Source organism: Mugil cephalus, chromosome 12, assembly GCF_022458985.1.
Source record: "Mugil cephalus isolate CIBA_MC_2020 chromosome 12, CIBA_Mcephalus_1.1, whole genome shotgun sequence".
NCBI classification, from domain to species: Eukaryota; Metazoa; Chordata; class Actinopteri; order Mugiliformes; family Mugilidae; genus Mugil; species Mugil cephalus.
The window spans coordinates 19,398,803-19,413,450 of record NC_061781.1 but is presented as its reverse complement, the minus strand read 5'-3'; the positions used below and the strand labels follow the sequence as shown (position 1 = coordinate 19,413,450).

At 44.3% G+C, this 14,648-nt stretch overlaps 1 protein-coding gene across 1 annotated transcript in view; it reads left to right on the top strand.

The window, feature by feature from the left end:
• si:dkey-100n23.5 (cyclic AMP receptor-like protein A) overlaps positions 1 to 14,648 on the top strand; it is a 56,252-nt gene that overhangs the window by 438 nt on the left and 41,166 nt on the right. The window contains exons 2-8 of the mRNA XM_047601516.1: positions 3,411 to 3,463; positions 4,783 to 4,837; positions 5,826 to 5,882; positions 6,016 to 6,076; positions 9,016 to 9,103; positions 11,765 to 11,854; positions 12,376 to 12,414. Of these exons, the coding sequence (XP_047457472.1) occupies positions 3,411 to 3,463; positions 4,783 to 4,837; positions 5,826 to 5,882; positions 6,016 to 6,076; positions 9,016 to 9,103; positions 11,765 to 11,854; positions 12,376 to 12,414 (443 nt within the window). The remainder of the gene's footprint in view (positions 1 to 3,410; positions 3,464 to 4,782; positions 4,838 to 5,825; positions 5,883 to 6,015; positions 6,077 to 9,015; positions 9,104 to 11,764; positions 11,855 to 12,375; positions 12,415 to 14,648) is intronic.

The following is a 14,648-nucleotide window of genomic DNA, read 5'->3' as shown; positions in this document are numbered from 1 at the left end:
ACTAGCTTTACGAGCTCACTTTCTAATGGTGAGCTAATGTTTTTCTGTTGTATCTGAAAAGCTGATTAACGCAAAGTGGCACGGCCATTACCAGCCTCGTGTCTTTAAGCTATTCCTATTCATTTTTTATGTAACAAGGTGCGCTCAATATTAAATGTTAATTTAATGTTGATCCTCGAGCCTGCGTGTGGAAAGAGTTTTGATGTTAGCTGTGATGTTAAAAAAGAGACTAAGATAATGTTGATAGAGCCTGTATGAAGTGTGTAACTGCATGTAACTTTTATGCCATTGCTTCACTGCAGTTCTCAGGGAAATAACATGAATTTTTATGCTACATTTATTTAATAGCAATGATCACCGGTACCTTTGCAGGTTATTATTCTTTAAAGCAAAGCAGTTGATACACATCCCATCTTGTACAACATAATATCATAGACTAATTATTTAAATGTAGTATAATTGCATTTCTTTCATGCCAATATTTCCATTTAAGTGAAGGTTTCCATGCGTTCCCAGTGTTATAGTTTGCTAGTATTGCTGATTTTACCCAGATAATTTAATGGATTAACACATATTCTGTTAAAGATAGTGCCCCTAAAACACATCCAAAGGTTTAGATTTAATTAAATATAAGGCAGAGATGCGCATTACCTCGTTCGTTTGAAACTAGTACTTGTCTCATGCATGCCCGCTATGTTTAATCTACTCAGATGTCCCCACATCACTCCACTTCTGTTCCCTGCCCTCGCTCCCTGTTCTTCCTTGTATCCAGATTTAGGCTCTGGTGCTCGGCTATTCAGAAACTATTGCTTCTTACATCCTAATTCCCTTCGTATTTCTGCTCTGGTTCTGCTGTAGTGAATTGTAGTTGAGACTACTCCAACCACGTCTTAGCTGTTAACTTACTGGACAGTAGCATGAGCCCAATGTGATGATTTACAGTGTTGCATTTGATTGCACTATGCGCACAAATTATCTCATTGATTCATCAGCACGTATTGCTGACAATGTTAAATTTTTTATACTTGTACAACGCACATTCCAAATATCCTACGACAGTGGCAGCATTGCGCAACTAACAGAGCCTTATATTCCGACTACACTTTTGTACATAGCCCTTCTTATTTCATTTATTAATTTTTATGCTTAGAGTAAAGTTTATCTCATTGCTGATTGTAACATTTGCTGTGTATATGACAATAAACTTCTTGGATCATGAATCTTGAGAATCTTGAATCGTGCTGCTGTTCATGTTCACAGCAACAGGAGCCCTTTGCACAATGCAATCTAAGAGCCAAACAGGTGGCTCTTGTATTGTCACCCTCTCTATCTCTTTAAAAGATGATTGATAAACCTTTCAATACTCACATTATCTGCAGAGTAACCTAGTTAGAGACTATTTAGACTGGTTGCACTTTGTTGCTAAATCAAGGTTGACATGTACGGAGCAGATAAGAGACCGGAGGCAGTATCAGGTCTGTTTTGTGGTGCAGTGAACGTGTAAGTGTGAGTATCGTTGCGTGTCAGCAGCATCAGCCTCCAGGTTGTCTTCGTTTTTTTAAGTTGGAGGAAGAATGCTGCAGTAATGCTGTCTTGCCTAGTTCCAGTTTCGCTCTATTTCTGACAAATTATCATAACTGCAAGTAACAAATCAAAGTCTTTCATAACCTGTCTGACTGACTGACCTCGATGCAGAGCGACAACCTTAGCTTACTCAGCTATATCAGTTTTGTGTCAAACTTTGATCACAAAATTATCATTAATTCATCCACTATCTGTTTTCATAATGATGATTGCAAAAATGCTTATGCACAATGCAACTTTTTTTTTTTATCAGCTAAACATCAGTGTTTATTCACGATGTTCATCAATCTAGAATTGTTTAGAGAGTCTGTATGCAGAAAATATCTTATATCCAACAACTCTACCCCAATTAACTTGGTTTATAATCCTGCAAGGGATGACTACGTGGAAAAATTGTCAATGTGCGGTTGTGTGGGCATCATTCTGCAACTAATCAGTTGTGTGGAGTTGTGTGGTTGCAAGTTGGAGTTAATAAATGCTGAACTTTTACTGAAATCATATCAGTGCAGAAAAGAGAGACATCTCTGAATGGACAAGGAGAATAAGGTTTGTCCAGCCACTGAGAGACGTGGACAAGTACATGTATTTCAGACCCAATTTTCTCATCTCAACTAAGTTGGGGGAAGAATGGAGGTGTTGCATCATTGTGATGTCTAGTTTTTCGGGAGCTGCTCATGCTCTGGCGTCAGTAAGGTCGAATTCAACTCATCATAACACTGTATATTGACTGATAACCATGACACACATGGTTGTTTTTTGCAAAGCAAAAAATTACACAAATAACCTGAGGGGTACAAAAAAAAAAAAAAAGCAAGCAATTTGCAACACAGTGCGTAGTCTGAGCCTTTTTAACATTCCTGCAGCGCCATGTTGGGAGCCATGATTAAAATGTAAATGCGATTAAAACAGTAATAAACATGTAAAAGGCCTCAGAGAGGATATGCCTCGGAGTGAATAAGCCTTCCCTTTTTATAAATTAAAGTCTATAAAATTTCAGATTTCCTTCAGTGCATTCAAGGATTGAATTGTTAATTTTTTATTTTTTTTTTAGTTTTGTTCTTTTTGCAGTGGATGTGTGTCATTTCTTTGTAGAGCAACACTTAGCGTGGCAGTGTTTTCACAGGGGTGACTATAGGTCATCAGACCGATCGAAGCTTGTTGTTGTGCTGCTCTGATTGTGCGCAGGAGTGTGAGGCCCGTCTCTGTTTTGCATGCACGGCTACTGCCGGCCCTTTCATTTTCCCTCAAGCTCCGTGAACCGACTCACACATTCTCTTCATACCTTCGCTCTTTTACTTTCCTTTCTTGTTTCTACATGAGACCCCTGAGATCAGTTTCGGGTTGCATGCAAGTTTTAACAAAATATGTCGAGTGTCAGGTTCCTGCCTTGTTAACGCATCTACCTGCATTTCATTTCACTCAGCTGTCATTTAACAGCCCTGTTAAAATAGCTCGAATATATGTGGTTGTGACATTCATGAGTGTCGTACATGTCCTAGTTGTCGCTGCATTGCAAATGTTTGTACTCGTCAGGTAGGGATTTTTATCCGTTCTTTACTTCAACTCTCACACAATGTTAAATGCATGTGCAGGAACCTGCAGAACACATGCTTGAGCAAATGACAGTATCTTCACCCCGGTAGTTTTGGAGCTTATGATTACAATGATGACAGCACGGTATTGTGTTGTCAGCCTGTATCCACAGTGCCTTACCTATAACAAATACAACACATAGAGCAGTCATAGCACAGCTAACCACGATAATATGTTATTTTTATGATTAATAGATCTGGAACTTGGTGTAATGAACTGTTTCTAATTTACAGGTGGTGATTTTAACAGTAAAACGAGCCACGGGAACTTTCTCCTTAGTAGGATGGTGAATATTCCTTTGCTTTCTGTCTTTCTTCAAATGATGCTTTCTCTGAACTCTCCTTTAATTCTCTTATTACTCGTCACTACAATACGAAATTTTGCCAAATGTCCATGCGCTACAAATAATGCTGAACTGATTCTTTAGGGTAATAGGCAGATTGATTCAAGCCTCTTCTGCGACTTGAGGCTGTTTCAAATATTTCTGTCGATTCACAGAATCCCAGACGGACTCAGTGAGATTTGGGGCTACAAAATATCCCCAAAACATCCTATAACTAACTAGCCTAGCTAGGGAGAACTCCTAAATATAGCGATGTTTAGTTTAATGAGTAATTCTAAAAACCATTCCAGCTCAAAGAGTTTCAGTGAACTAAGAGGAACTTTTAATTCACCTAAGATTTCCTCAGATCTGGTCATCTGCTTCTAGCGATGTCCCTTGTTGGACCCGAAGTTTAAGAATAATCAATGGAGAGTAACTTTTAAAAGCATATTTTACTGCAGCCAAGAAAGTATTCATCAAACCAAAAATTTCTGATCCCAGCTTGTTTGATAGTTCGATAACAGCACGTTAAATAATCCTCAAGTAAAATGAATTAATTATTAAAGCCAACTTAATGGCCGCCTCTGGATTACGCAGTAAAGCTATTGATCTTTTTGCAACAAAGTAGGGGCATTTGATTTTTCAGCTGCAAAATTCAGCAGTATACAAAATTCAATGTTTCTGATATGTAAACACATAAAACCCCCGAAGCCTTTGTTTGACAATGTACAAGAGGACAAGTGCGGCCTGTAATTAGAAATTCAGTAATATCGGAGTATGACTGATAATACAAGACGTCACCTAGACGACTTTGATTATCCTTTTCTCTATCAACATTTTGAAAATGAACGTTACGATCTAATCTGACCTTGTGTGGGAACACTGTGATGAGACTGTCTATAAAACTGTTCATGTGTCTGATCTTTGAGGGTGCGGTATTTTGTTTTTTTTTCGCCCACACCCTGCATGTATCACTTAAAGTATCACTTTAGGAAGTACAGACTAGTTAATATAAAATGCTTGGAATGATATGACTTGTGATTTGCACCAAAAAAATAAATAAATTAAACGGCTTTATGAGCCGGTCTTACTTTTGTAGGTTTAATTCATTTTAAACCTAAACTGAAGCTTTCATGATCCCACCACTAAGCTAAAGAATATATAGAGTGCAGAACCTCCAGTCGTGATGATGTGTAGAAGCAGTTATTGGCCTGTAATGCTGACTTGTTGCCCTTGCGATTAGTAAATGTCCCTGTTTTTTTGTTTTTCATTTCTCTCCTCAGCGTCTTCATGCTATTTCTGATCTGGCTGCTTCGAAGGTATCACTCTTTAGCCCAGGTAAATCTGCACCACGCTCCACTGTACAAGTCTTTTCCATTTCTGTTCGCTTCGTCGACACCGGAAATGTGCTCACTTAGCCGTGGCAAATCTTAGACATAATTGAACCCAATTAAAAATGCACAGATTAATGAATTGTGGAGGTAATTGACTTATGGTCATTCAGCGATAGCGATTGCAGCCACTTCCTCCACTCTTTTTATCTAAAAAGGATTTAATTTTTTTTCTTTCTTTCTTGTATTTCCTCCTCTTCTTCTTCTTTTTTTTTCTGAGTGTGCAGTTTGTTAATGGTTTTGTGGTTTTGAAGCCGGTCCAGCAGGTCTGTCAGGTTTAGCGGCGCTGCACTTTATCCTCCTAATCTGAAGCAAATGACAGCTTAACATGGAGCTCTGATGGATCCTATTACCTCTGGACCGGGTTGCCGAAAGCGACCTCTCGTCTTCCTGCTCTTCCTCCCCCTCCTCATCCTCTTCCTCCACCTCCTCTTACTCCACATAAACCCTCTCCTTCTGTCCATCCACTCACAAAGGTTATCTGTCAGTCAATAGTCTTTAGTGCACTCAGGGCCCTCTTGTGCTCTCTTTTGCTGCCTCCTCCTCATCCTCCTCCTCTGTAGCCCGGGCAGGGTCACTGCTGGACACCAAACGATAAAGGGCAAAGTTTAGCTTGTGTGCATCACAGCTTCCCTCTAAGAAAAAAAAAAAAAAAAAAAAAAAAAGTGCATTAATTCATATAAAACGCCGTGAGTTTAGTCGGCACAAAGTGGAAATAAGGAGCCTCTTTCTTTCCTCTGTGATATTTTCACTGACTTGTCACTAGGGACGGCGTATGCCAAGCTGTCAGCCTCAGAACTGATCATTTGAGCTGTAATTTGCCCTTCTCTCTAAGTGAATATAAATGCACTGGCATTTTTACTGGGGATGTTTTGTTAGAGAATCCTTCTTCATGTCTCCTTTTTTTTTTTTTTTTTTAAATTTTCACCGCACAGAAGATGATTCTTAGCCTGACTATAGCCGCCTTCTTCGACAGCGTAGCATATGTCATGGTGAGTCACCCTTGCCTGTTTCATTAGACACACACGCACACAGTGGGTTTTTATTTATTTATTTATTTTTTTTTTGTGTGGATGGGCTGGAAAAAAAATAATCTTCCTTTGCCGCTTTTCTTTCCCTCGACAGGGTGAGTCCCATCCGGAGGGATCTCTTTGTGACTTCCAAGCCTGGTGGCTAACGTACTTTGGTAAGACTAATTAATTGCTCACTGGCGCAATTTGCACAATAGAGACAAAGGAAAAGCAGAGATCCAAGAAAATCTGATGAAGAGCTTGACTATTACTGTTGAAAATAAAATTCTTTGTCGTTTTGTTGTTTTGGCTTTGGGGAAGGAAATGAGCGTTGACGCCAAGGTAGCTGCTTCCAGAGGAGTTATGGACTAAAAAGTGAGATTTTGCAATGTTAAACTGATGTTTTTTCTTCTTAAATCTTTGCTATTGGTCAAACGGCTACCAAACCTCTCTGGGTTCAAATCAATTTTCAACTCAACTTTATTTATGTAGCGTCAGTAACTATACAAATTGTCTCAAGACGCCAAATATTACGGTTACAATGGGTTTGATTAGCAATAACCAAAACCAAATAAACACCTCAGTCGGAATAAACAGGCCCAACCCGAATTAAATTTCATTCGGTTTCACGGGGGCAGAATATTTCTTTTCCCAAACCGATCCAAAGTCATGTAAACGTTGAATGAAGCATCTGCATCTGTCTTGACGTAAAGACAAAGTGACGTTCAAATGACGTTTCCTCGACTGGTCTGCGGCGCCACGGAGAGTTTCTTTTTAATAACAACTCTGAAAGAACTGGGCTTTATCGCAAGCTTAGACGGCAGAAAAAAAATAGAAATATCAAACTGTTTAAAAAAGGTCCATCAAAAATTAATTGAATCCGGGATAGACTGAAGCGTGGAACAAATTCGTAACTGCCGGAAAACCTTGAAGGCCGGCTACTGTAAGGCTAAACAATACAATAGCAAAAGTGGATATGACCCCATAAAACTTTCTAAATCAAGCCTTTGCTTTAATAGAAAAACTGTAAAAGCGATGGCAACTACTGCTGATCAGAGGAGAGACCTGCATCTTTGATCAGTCGTGATGTTTCCATAGATCTGTGCATGTCACCCGTCTGTAAAACGGCCTTTCCGATAAAAAGTAGAGGTGCGCGTAAACATCAGATGGGAATATATCACCTCACATGTAAACAGTTGACGTGAAACCTTCAGTCGGAACGAGAAAAAACTCTCCACGTAAACCTGACTAGTGTTTAATTCAGTTGAACAGCACCTCAGACCTGTAGTAAGCAGATCTAGTTCCTTACTTTTCACTAGCGTACCTAATGAACTTGCAAGGGAGTGTGTTATGTTTATGACAACGCATATTGTGTTGCCTTGAACACTGAGTCTTTGTTTAGTCTCTCCCAAACAATGGGTCGGTACTGTTTCGCATATCTTCCTGTATTTTATTAAATTCATTGCCATCCTGTTCGTCCTGTCCCTGAGTGTTCTCAATAAAAGAATGGAGGAGGAGGAGGATATATTTGCTGGGATCGCAGCAGTTAAACTCGCTCAGTTTTTTAGGAGTATTCACACGCCCATACTAAGAATACCACACCCGTAGCGATGATGAGAAGTCGAGCGCCGTCCTGTGCAGCTATTGGCCAGCCGCCGCCTGTCAAGTGAACCGCCCTCAAACCAGATGCCTCACCGTCTCGTCACCGTCTCCGGTATAAGGAGATCGTTTTCCTCCAATGACAGTGCAGGGTTTCCACCTTTTCATTTTGGATAATCGGGCACATCTACGTCTTTAAGTGGAAGTGAACGATTTCTGTGTGAATCAAGCGGCTGCGTGCGTGCTTGCTTGTATTTGCATTGTGGTTGCTGGCATCGGTGGCAATTACAACTCCTTTAGCCTTAATTAGCATAAGGATTCTTAGTTAGGACTGTCTGCTAATACGACACTTCGCCGGGCTCGTTTTATTGGTCTCGCTGGCAGACACACACACACACACACACACACAGATGCACACTCAGACAGATACACGGTAATGGGCAGTGAGTTAGTGCTGCCGTGTTGGTGCGTGTCACCTCTGTTTATCATGAGGATGCTCACGCTGAGGACAAACGGCTGTACATAAACACCAGCTGAACGGGCACTTTGTTCTGTTGCAGAGCGCCGGGGCCCCGGTGGGAGCAGCGTAGCGCACAGCTCTTCTTTTAACTCCCACCAATAAAATTTTATGAAATGCGTTTGAAACGGAGGGAAGAGGGCGGCGGGGGCCGCGGCGGGACAGGTGGTGAAGCCCGGGCCGCGCGCGCGTCGGCGAGCTAAGGCGAAGCCTCGGCCGCTTTGTAGTTGCGTAAGACGCGCTTCGCTGTGACAGTAATAGTGATTTATTGTGATAATGACAGCTGGCCGTCTTCTTTCTTAGCTATTCCCCGAGGTTCCTTAAACGCGAGAGGTGTGTTTGTGTATGCATGTGTGGGTGGTTTGTAAGCCCAGTATGGGAATCCATCATTATGATGAGCGGCCCTGCCTGTCCAGTCAACACACACACACACACACACACACACACACACACAATGGAAAGGGGTTGAACATGGGGGCAGAAAAAGAGGAAGTTAACTTTCAAGACTCATACCCGTCTCTGTAATATACGCTCATTTTTTCCACTCTGCTGACTGCGCCTTCCTTTCCCATTCTTTATTCTTCCTTTCACTGTCTTTACACCCTCTCCAGCCCGCTCCTCGACAAAAAAAAAAAAAAACCCTCCCACCCTCTCCATCCCCTTCACCTCGCTTTCCTCCATTTTTTTCCCCGTTCCTCTACGGCCCCCACTCGTGTGTGTTATCTCCCTCCGCTTTTCCACAGTTCATCATTATCTCCCTTTGAGCTCCCACCTCTCATCCATCACCCTAAGCTACAGGTTTCCCTCATATTATTGCAGAATGGGCCTTCATTTATCAAAAAGTGCAGCACGTGCATGCACGCACACACGCGCTCTCATGCATACGTGCATGCTTGGACACACATTTGCAGGTGCTTGCTGTGTGGTAGAGCTGTGTTGTAATTTGACCTTGATGTTTTTTTTTTATGTGTGTGTGTGTGTGTGTGTGTGTGTCTGCAGACTGGAGCGCCTTGGCTTGGGTTTGCCTCATCACACTGAACCTGTATCTCAACCTGGTCAGGGAAGTAAGCACCAAGAGATACGAGATGTAAGTATGAAAATGTTTTCAGTTTATTCATCCACCTCTGTGCCTTGCTTTGAAATTATGCTGTGGCGTGGTATCTATTTTTTATTTATTTATTTTTTATTATTATTTCGGGCGCTTCTTACTTGGTGTGTGCGTGTATGTGTTTGGTCTGCACGAGCATGTGTCTCCCCACAGAGCAGTGACAGGCCCCTCCTCCTCCTCCTTTTCTGTTCCAGCCAGCCGACACTCTAATTGAAAAGGGAGTGCGTGCTTGTGTGTGTGTGTGTCTGTGTGTGTGTGTGCGTCAGCCGTTAAGAGTGTGTTTGCGTGTGCCCGTGCACACCCATTTTCACGCTTTGTGGCTCTATGTTTCTGTCGCTCAAACTCCCATGAGCACCTTCCACGGCACAAGTGTGAATTTGGCCGTGTGTGAGTGTGTGTGTAATTCTTTTTTGCATTTTCAATGCCTAGCGCGGAGCGTTGTGATAGAAACGCGCAGTGTAACAAAATGTACGCGCTCTGTAGGCGGAAAAATAAGAGGCAACTGTGTTTGCCGCGTCAAGTCGATTGTTCACGGTCGTATCCCGTGGATGTGTTTAGGTGGGCACAAGCCGTCCCACGTTTGAGCGGTTTGGTCATTAAGGGAGGTGCGCCACCCCCCACCCCCTATGGGGAGTTTTCCTGCATTGATTAGCAATAAGCCAGACAATTTAATGGTGGTGTAACTCACAAGGAGACGGCTTTATGTGTGCGGAGACGGGCCGGGCTAGGAGGCCAAAATCAGCTTGCTTCACAGCCTTGTCAGCTGCACACCTCCAGAGGGAGTAAAACGGGAGGAGGATACGTCTGTATTTTTTCGGCTGGTCACACAAGGGGAGTGGAAAAAAAACACAGCGCTTTAATAGGTTAGAGCGAAGCAGAGACAAGTGTGGGGCTGTCGTGTATTGACTTCACGTAGATAAGCTGTATGTGTTTAGGCAGGCGGGTGTGTGGCGTTGCATGCATGCACAATTACCCCGCGGCCCCCGAACCCAACCTACCACCCACCCTTTCGTGTTGCGCCTGCACGAGCGCACACACACGCACACACACGCACGCAGTGACGGCACAGCGTGATGGTTTATGAATGAACAAATCGCCATAGGAGATGGAGAACGGAGGCTGGATGATCTAAGAATGATTGAAGTGGATGCAAGAGAGGGTAGGAAGCGCGCGCGCGTGTCGCGTGTGTGCGTGCGTGCACGTACGTTTTTGTGAAGGAAGATTTCTGGCAAAGTGAATCTGTTTTGCGCTGAGGGAGGAGAGATGGTGATGAACCCGAAGACAGAGGGGATGGAAAAAAAAGTAGTAGTGTGAGGCGGTGAGAAATGAGATTGAGCCTCGAGAGAGATTTCTATACGGGCTCGTGTGTATGTGTGTGCGTGTATGTGTGCGTGTCTGCGTGCGCGTGTGTGTGTCTGCGTGTCTGCACATGTGTGGATGTGCATGCGGGTGTGTGAAATGCAGAGCGCATAGCAGTCCTGCTGTGCCTCATTAAGCCCATGTTGCGCGCAGCTCCGGACCTCGTCATCTCCCTCTCAAAGCCCCGCGAGTGTGCGCTGCAGCGCGCGTTCTGCTGCGTTTGTGGGTCTGTGAGCTCTCGACATTGATTTCCTGACAACCCCCGCGCACCGGTCGTCACGCCATTCTCCGGCAACACTGATTTCACCGTTTCCCTCCCTCCCTCCCTCCCTCTTCCCACCACCACCACCACCACCACCACCACCACCACGCAGACTTTCCCTTCTTTGCTTCTTTCTTTATTCTCCCTCCCTCGTTTTCCTCTTACTCTCACACGTCCTCCTCCCATATTCGAATTAAACCCAAACTCTCCCCGGATCCATTCATTTACTACGCCACTCTACCACCTACTGTTCTCTTCTATTTAAACCAGCGGCCATGTCCTTCTCCCCCGCGTCCCTCGCCGCTGTCTATCACAGGGGGGAGTCGGAGAACGAGGGGGGGAATGTACAGTGCGCCCCGATGGAGTGACAAAGTGGGCATGCGTGTGCGGGGTGCTCAGCTCGAGCGGGATCGAGTGTGTGTCAAGCGTGTCACCGCTGCTCGATTGACCGTACTTGGAACAAGTCAGGGCAGGACTTCCACTCTATTGACCAGGCAACGCTGTACGCTCTATAAAGTATCGACTCCCACACAGACGCCCAAGACACTAAAGCACACACCTCATCTGTCTGACACACACACCTCAGAAGGCACTCACCGATGGGATCATTTTTCACACATGGCCAGTATGCTCCTCTCAAGCCTCCTTCACGTTCTCTCTTTAGAAGACGGCTTATTTTATGTATTTATTTATTTTGTTCGCGCTCAAATTCTACATTTCGCAAGGACCTGCTAAGTGAGAACCTGCATCCTGTTGGTGGTTTTGATGCACATATTTTCCTCTGAATATCATTTTTTTTCCTCAGCAGTTAGGGTAATTATGGTTGATATTACCATGAGTAATTGGCTGTCTGGCTGTATAGACATTTGTCTGCACCTGAAAAATGACCCCGATGCGAGTGCCAACAAAGGGATGGAGGGAAGAAGAAAAGAATTGATTTATTTATAAGGCTTTTTTCTCAGGGGCAGAGCTGCCCGCTCTCTGTGCTTATAATGAAATAAATGTCTGCCTTTTATCAGGTTGTACCATCTGATGGCATGGGGGGTGCCTTTGGTCATGGCCTCTCTGCCGCTGTTCAAGGGTTACTACGGCCCCGCGGGAGCCTGGTGGTGAGTACAGCCAAGCCGTCCAGCTGCAGTGTCATTTATTTTTTTTTTTTTCTTGTTTTGTCAGCCAGTGACAGTGTATTTTCTGCCAAAAGTCTTTCCTTTAAAAATAAAAAAAAAGCCACAGCGCTGGCCTCATTGCAGCTCCAGACAGGGTCCTGCCTTCAAAATAGTTTGTGTGATTAAAAATAGGCAATTATCGGCAAAGCCGATCGCGCTAAAACGCTTCCACATGCTCTCCAGGTTCTTGGGGTGAGCAGAAAAGGCGTCATTTATTCGGAGGATGGTTAAAGGGGTGAAGAAAAGGGGAAGAGACCGAGGAGAGGAGGCAGCGGAATGAGAATTGGGACAGAGCCTTAATCTCCAGGCTCAGCTCTCTCGTTCCACTCTCGGCTTATTAATAGCTACAGCTGCACAGCTCTTCCCCTCTGCAGTCACACAAGTCTCGCTTCCGCTCACGATCTGCCTTTCCTTTGTAACCCTCTCATCACTCTCTTTCTCTCTATCTCTCTCTCTTTCCCCAGCTGGATCACAGACGATCACGTAGCCTGGAGATTTGGGATGTAAGTAGACCCTTTCAGCGCCGCCATCAAAGCTTCCCCCCACTGGGGGAGATGGGGAGGAGGAGGAGGGAGGAGGAGGGCTGTCTCTGCGGGGAAATGTGAAGGGTTGCATGTCAGGGGAGCCTACGGGGTTTTTTCCCTCTTGGTGCAAGGCCAAGAAGTGTGTGTGTTTGCGTCGGTGTGTGTGTGTGTGTCTGCCTCTGCCTTGTCAGATTTAGGGGAGTTGCTACACTGTGTATTTAAGTGTTTAGGACGGCTATGAAGGATTATGCCTGTCTACTGCTTTCTGCAACTGGCCCTAAGTCTGCAAGGGCTCTGCCAATCCCCTGGTGCAGACACTTAAACACACACACACGCACATGCACACAACAACACTTCGCTATGAGCCAAGGTAATCGTGTTGCTGCTCGCAGCATCAGCAGGGAATCAATCTTTTTAAACAAATAAGCACACGCACACACACCGACAAACACACACACACACACACACACACACACACACGGAGAACAACACATAGCTATCAGCTGTGCTAAACGAGCCCGTGTCTCTTTTATCAGTGCGTCTCTGCTCCCTGGCTCTTTCTAGTTTTCCACGCTGTCGTGGCCCAGGGGGACGAGCCGCTCAGAGGATCAGGGAATCTTCATTAGCTCTAATTACATCAAACCAGGCGAGAGATTAGAGGCCAAGGCAGCGCACGTCAAGGATAAAAAAAAAAAAAACACACGCTCAAATACACAGCCTGCCGACGGCTTTTAGGAGGGCAGAGGTTGTGGCATTAGAGGTGAAAAGGTTGGAGGGGAGACATACGGGGTACAGTTAGAGGGCCGGGGATTTACTCAGCAGGAGGAGGAGAGCGGCAAAGCTGTGCGAGACGGAGGGGAGAGGAGCCGGAGAAATAGATTGTCCTCATCTCTGCCCACGCCCCGTAGTGTGTCTTCATCAGAGTTCAGCGAAGCGCGCAGACAGAACAGGGGAGGAAGGGGAGGTTCGGAGGAGGAGGAGGAGGAGGAGAGTGTGAAGGGGGATGAAAGAGGAAGGAGAATGAAAAGCAGAGGACGGCGCTGTGTGATGGAGGTGCAGAGTTTCAGGGGTTGAGTCAGCAATTGGAAGCGCTCAAGCTTAGCTGAGTCACCGCTCTTAGAGGTCCCCGTCGGCGCGTATCACGGGCCCCAGTCAGACCTACCGCTGAGACGCAGTGTTGAAAAACTGAGGACTCATAACAGGATATTTCCGTTTATGGAACGGCAGCGTTATCAGTCGAAGAATGAAATATGTCAACTTTTCCTTGGTAAAGGAACTCGCATGGTTCCCAGAGGATGAAGCCTATGGCGATATTCTCACTCTGCCTCCAGTTTCCCCATGATGTATATGTTTGATTTTAACCAAACTGTCTTTGCAATACGTTAATGCGTTGCCATAAAATTAGCTTAAGACGCTGATGTTCTCTTCATAATGAATTGTTATAAAGTTGGTGAATTTATCCAATTAATTATGTGCCAATAGCTACTAAATTAATAGCATCAGTCTCAGTTGTCTGTGTCTGAAGTGCTTATTAACAAATATTATCCCACCAACGTTTTATTATGGAAAACATACCTGCCAACAGTGTGAACAGTTTACATGCACTCCTTGTCCCAGTTTACATGCAACGGAGAAAATCCGATAACTGCCGGGAACATGTTCTCCTCCTCCACACTAGGTGGCGATATGTGTCTTGTCAGCAGGTTAATACCATGTTAATATGTCTCCCTTTCCCGTTGACCTGTTACGTCATATAATAAACAGGACTTGTTCATGCTGCATTTCAGACAACAACAAGATGGATCATAGTACAGATTTTTTAATCTCGTACATAATGTAATTTGCAAATAAGCTGCGCGCGATCCCTCAGGTGGTTCTTCTACCGGCTCCGTTTACCTTCTTCCTCTACGACCGGCTTTCTTGGATGTTTTTGTTCTGGGGTCATACGCCAACACACGCTTGTCCAATTAAAAGTCTGATTGAGCGTATACATGCCGGAGAAAATCGATTCCCAATCACATTATCTGGATGTCTTCATCTGATAAGGAGAACTCAGATTTTAGTCCGAGTAACGTGTTTACATGCACTTAAGTTGTCCAGTTAAAGTCGGATTAAGGCAATAGTTATTTGTTTTTTTTAAATGTGCGTTGACGTTGGCATTAAACGTAAAGCACAGTTGAGCCTGGCTACAGCCTCACAGAACCACTATAGAA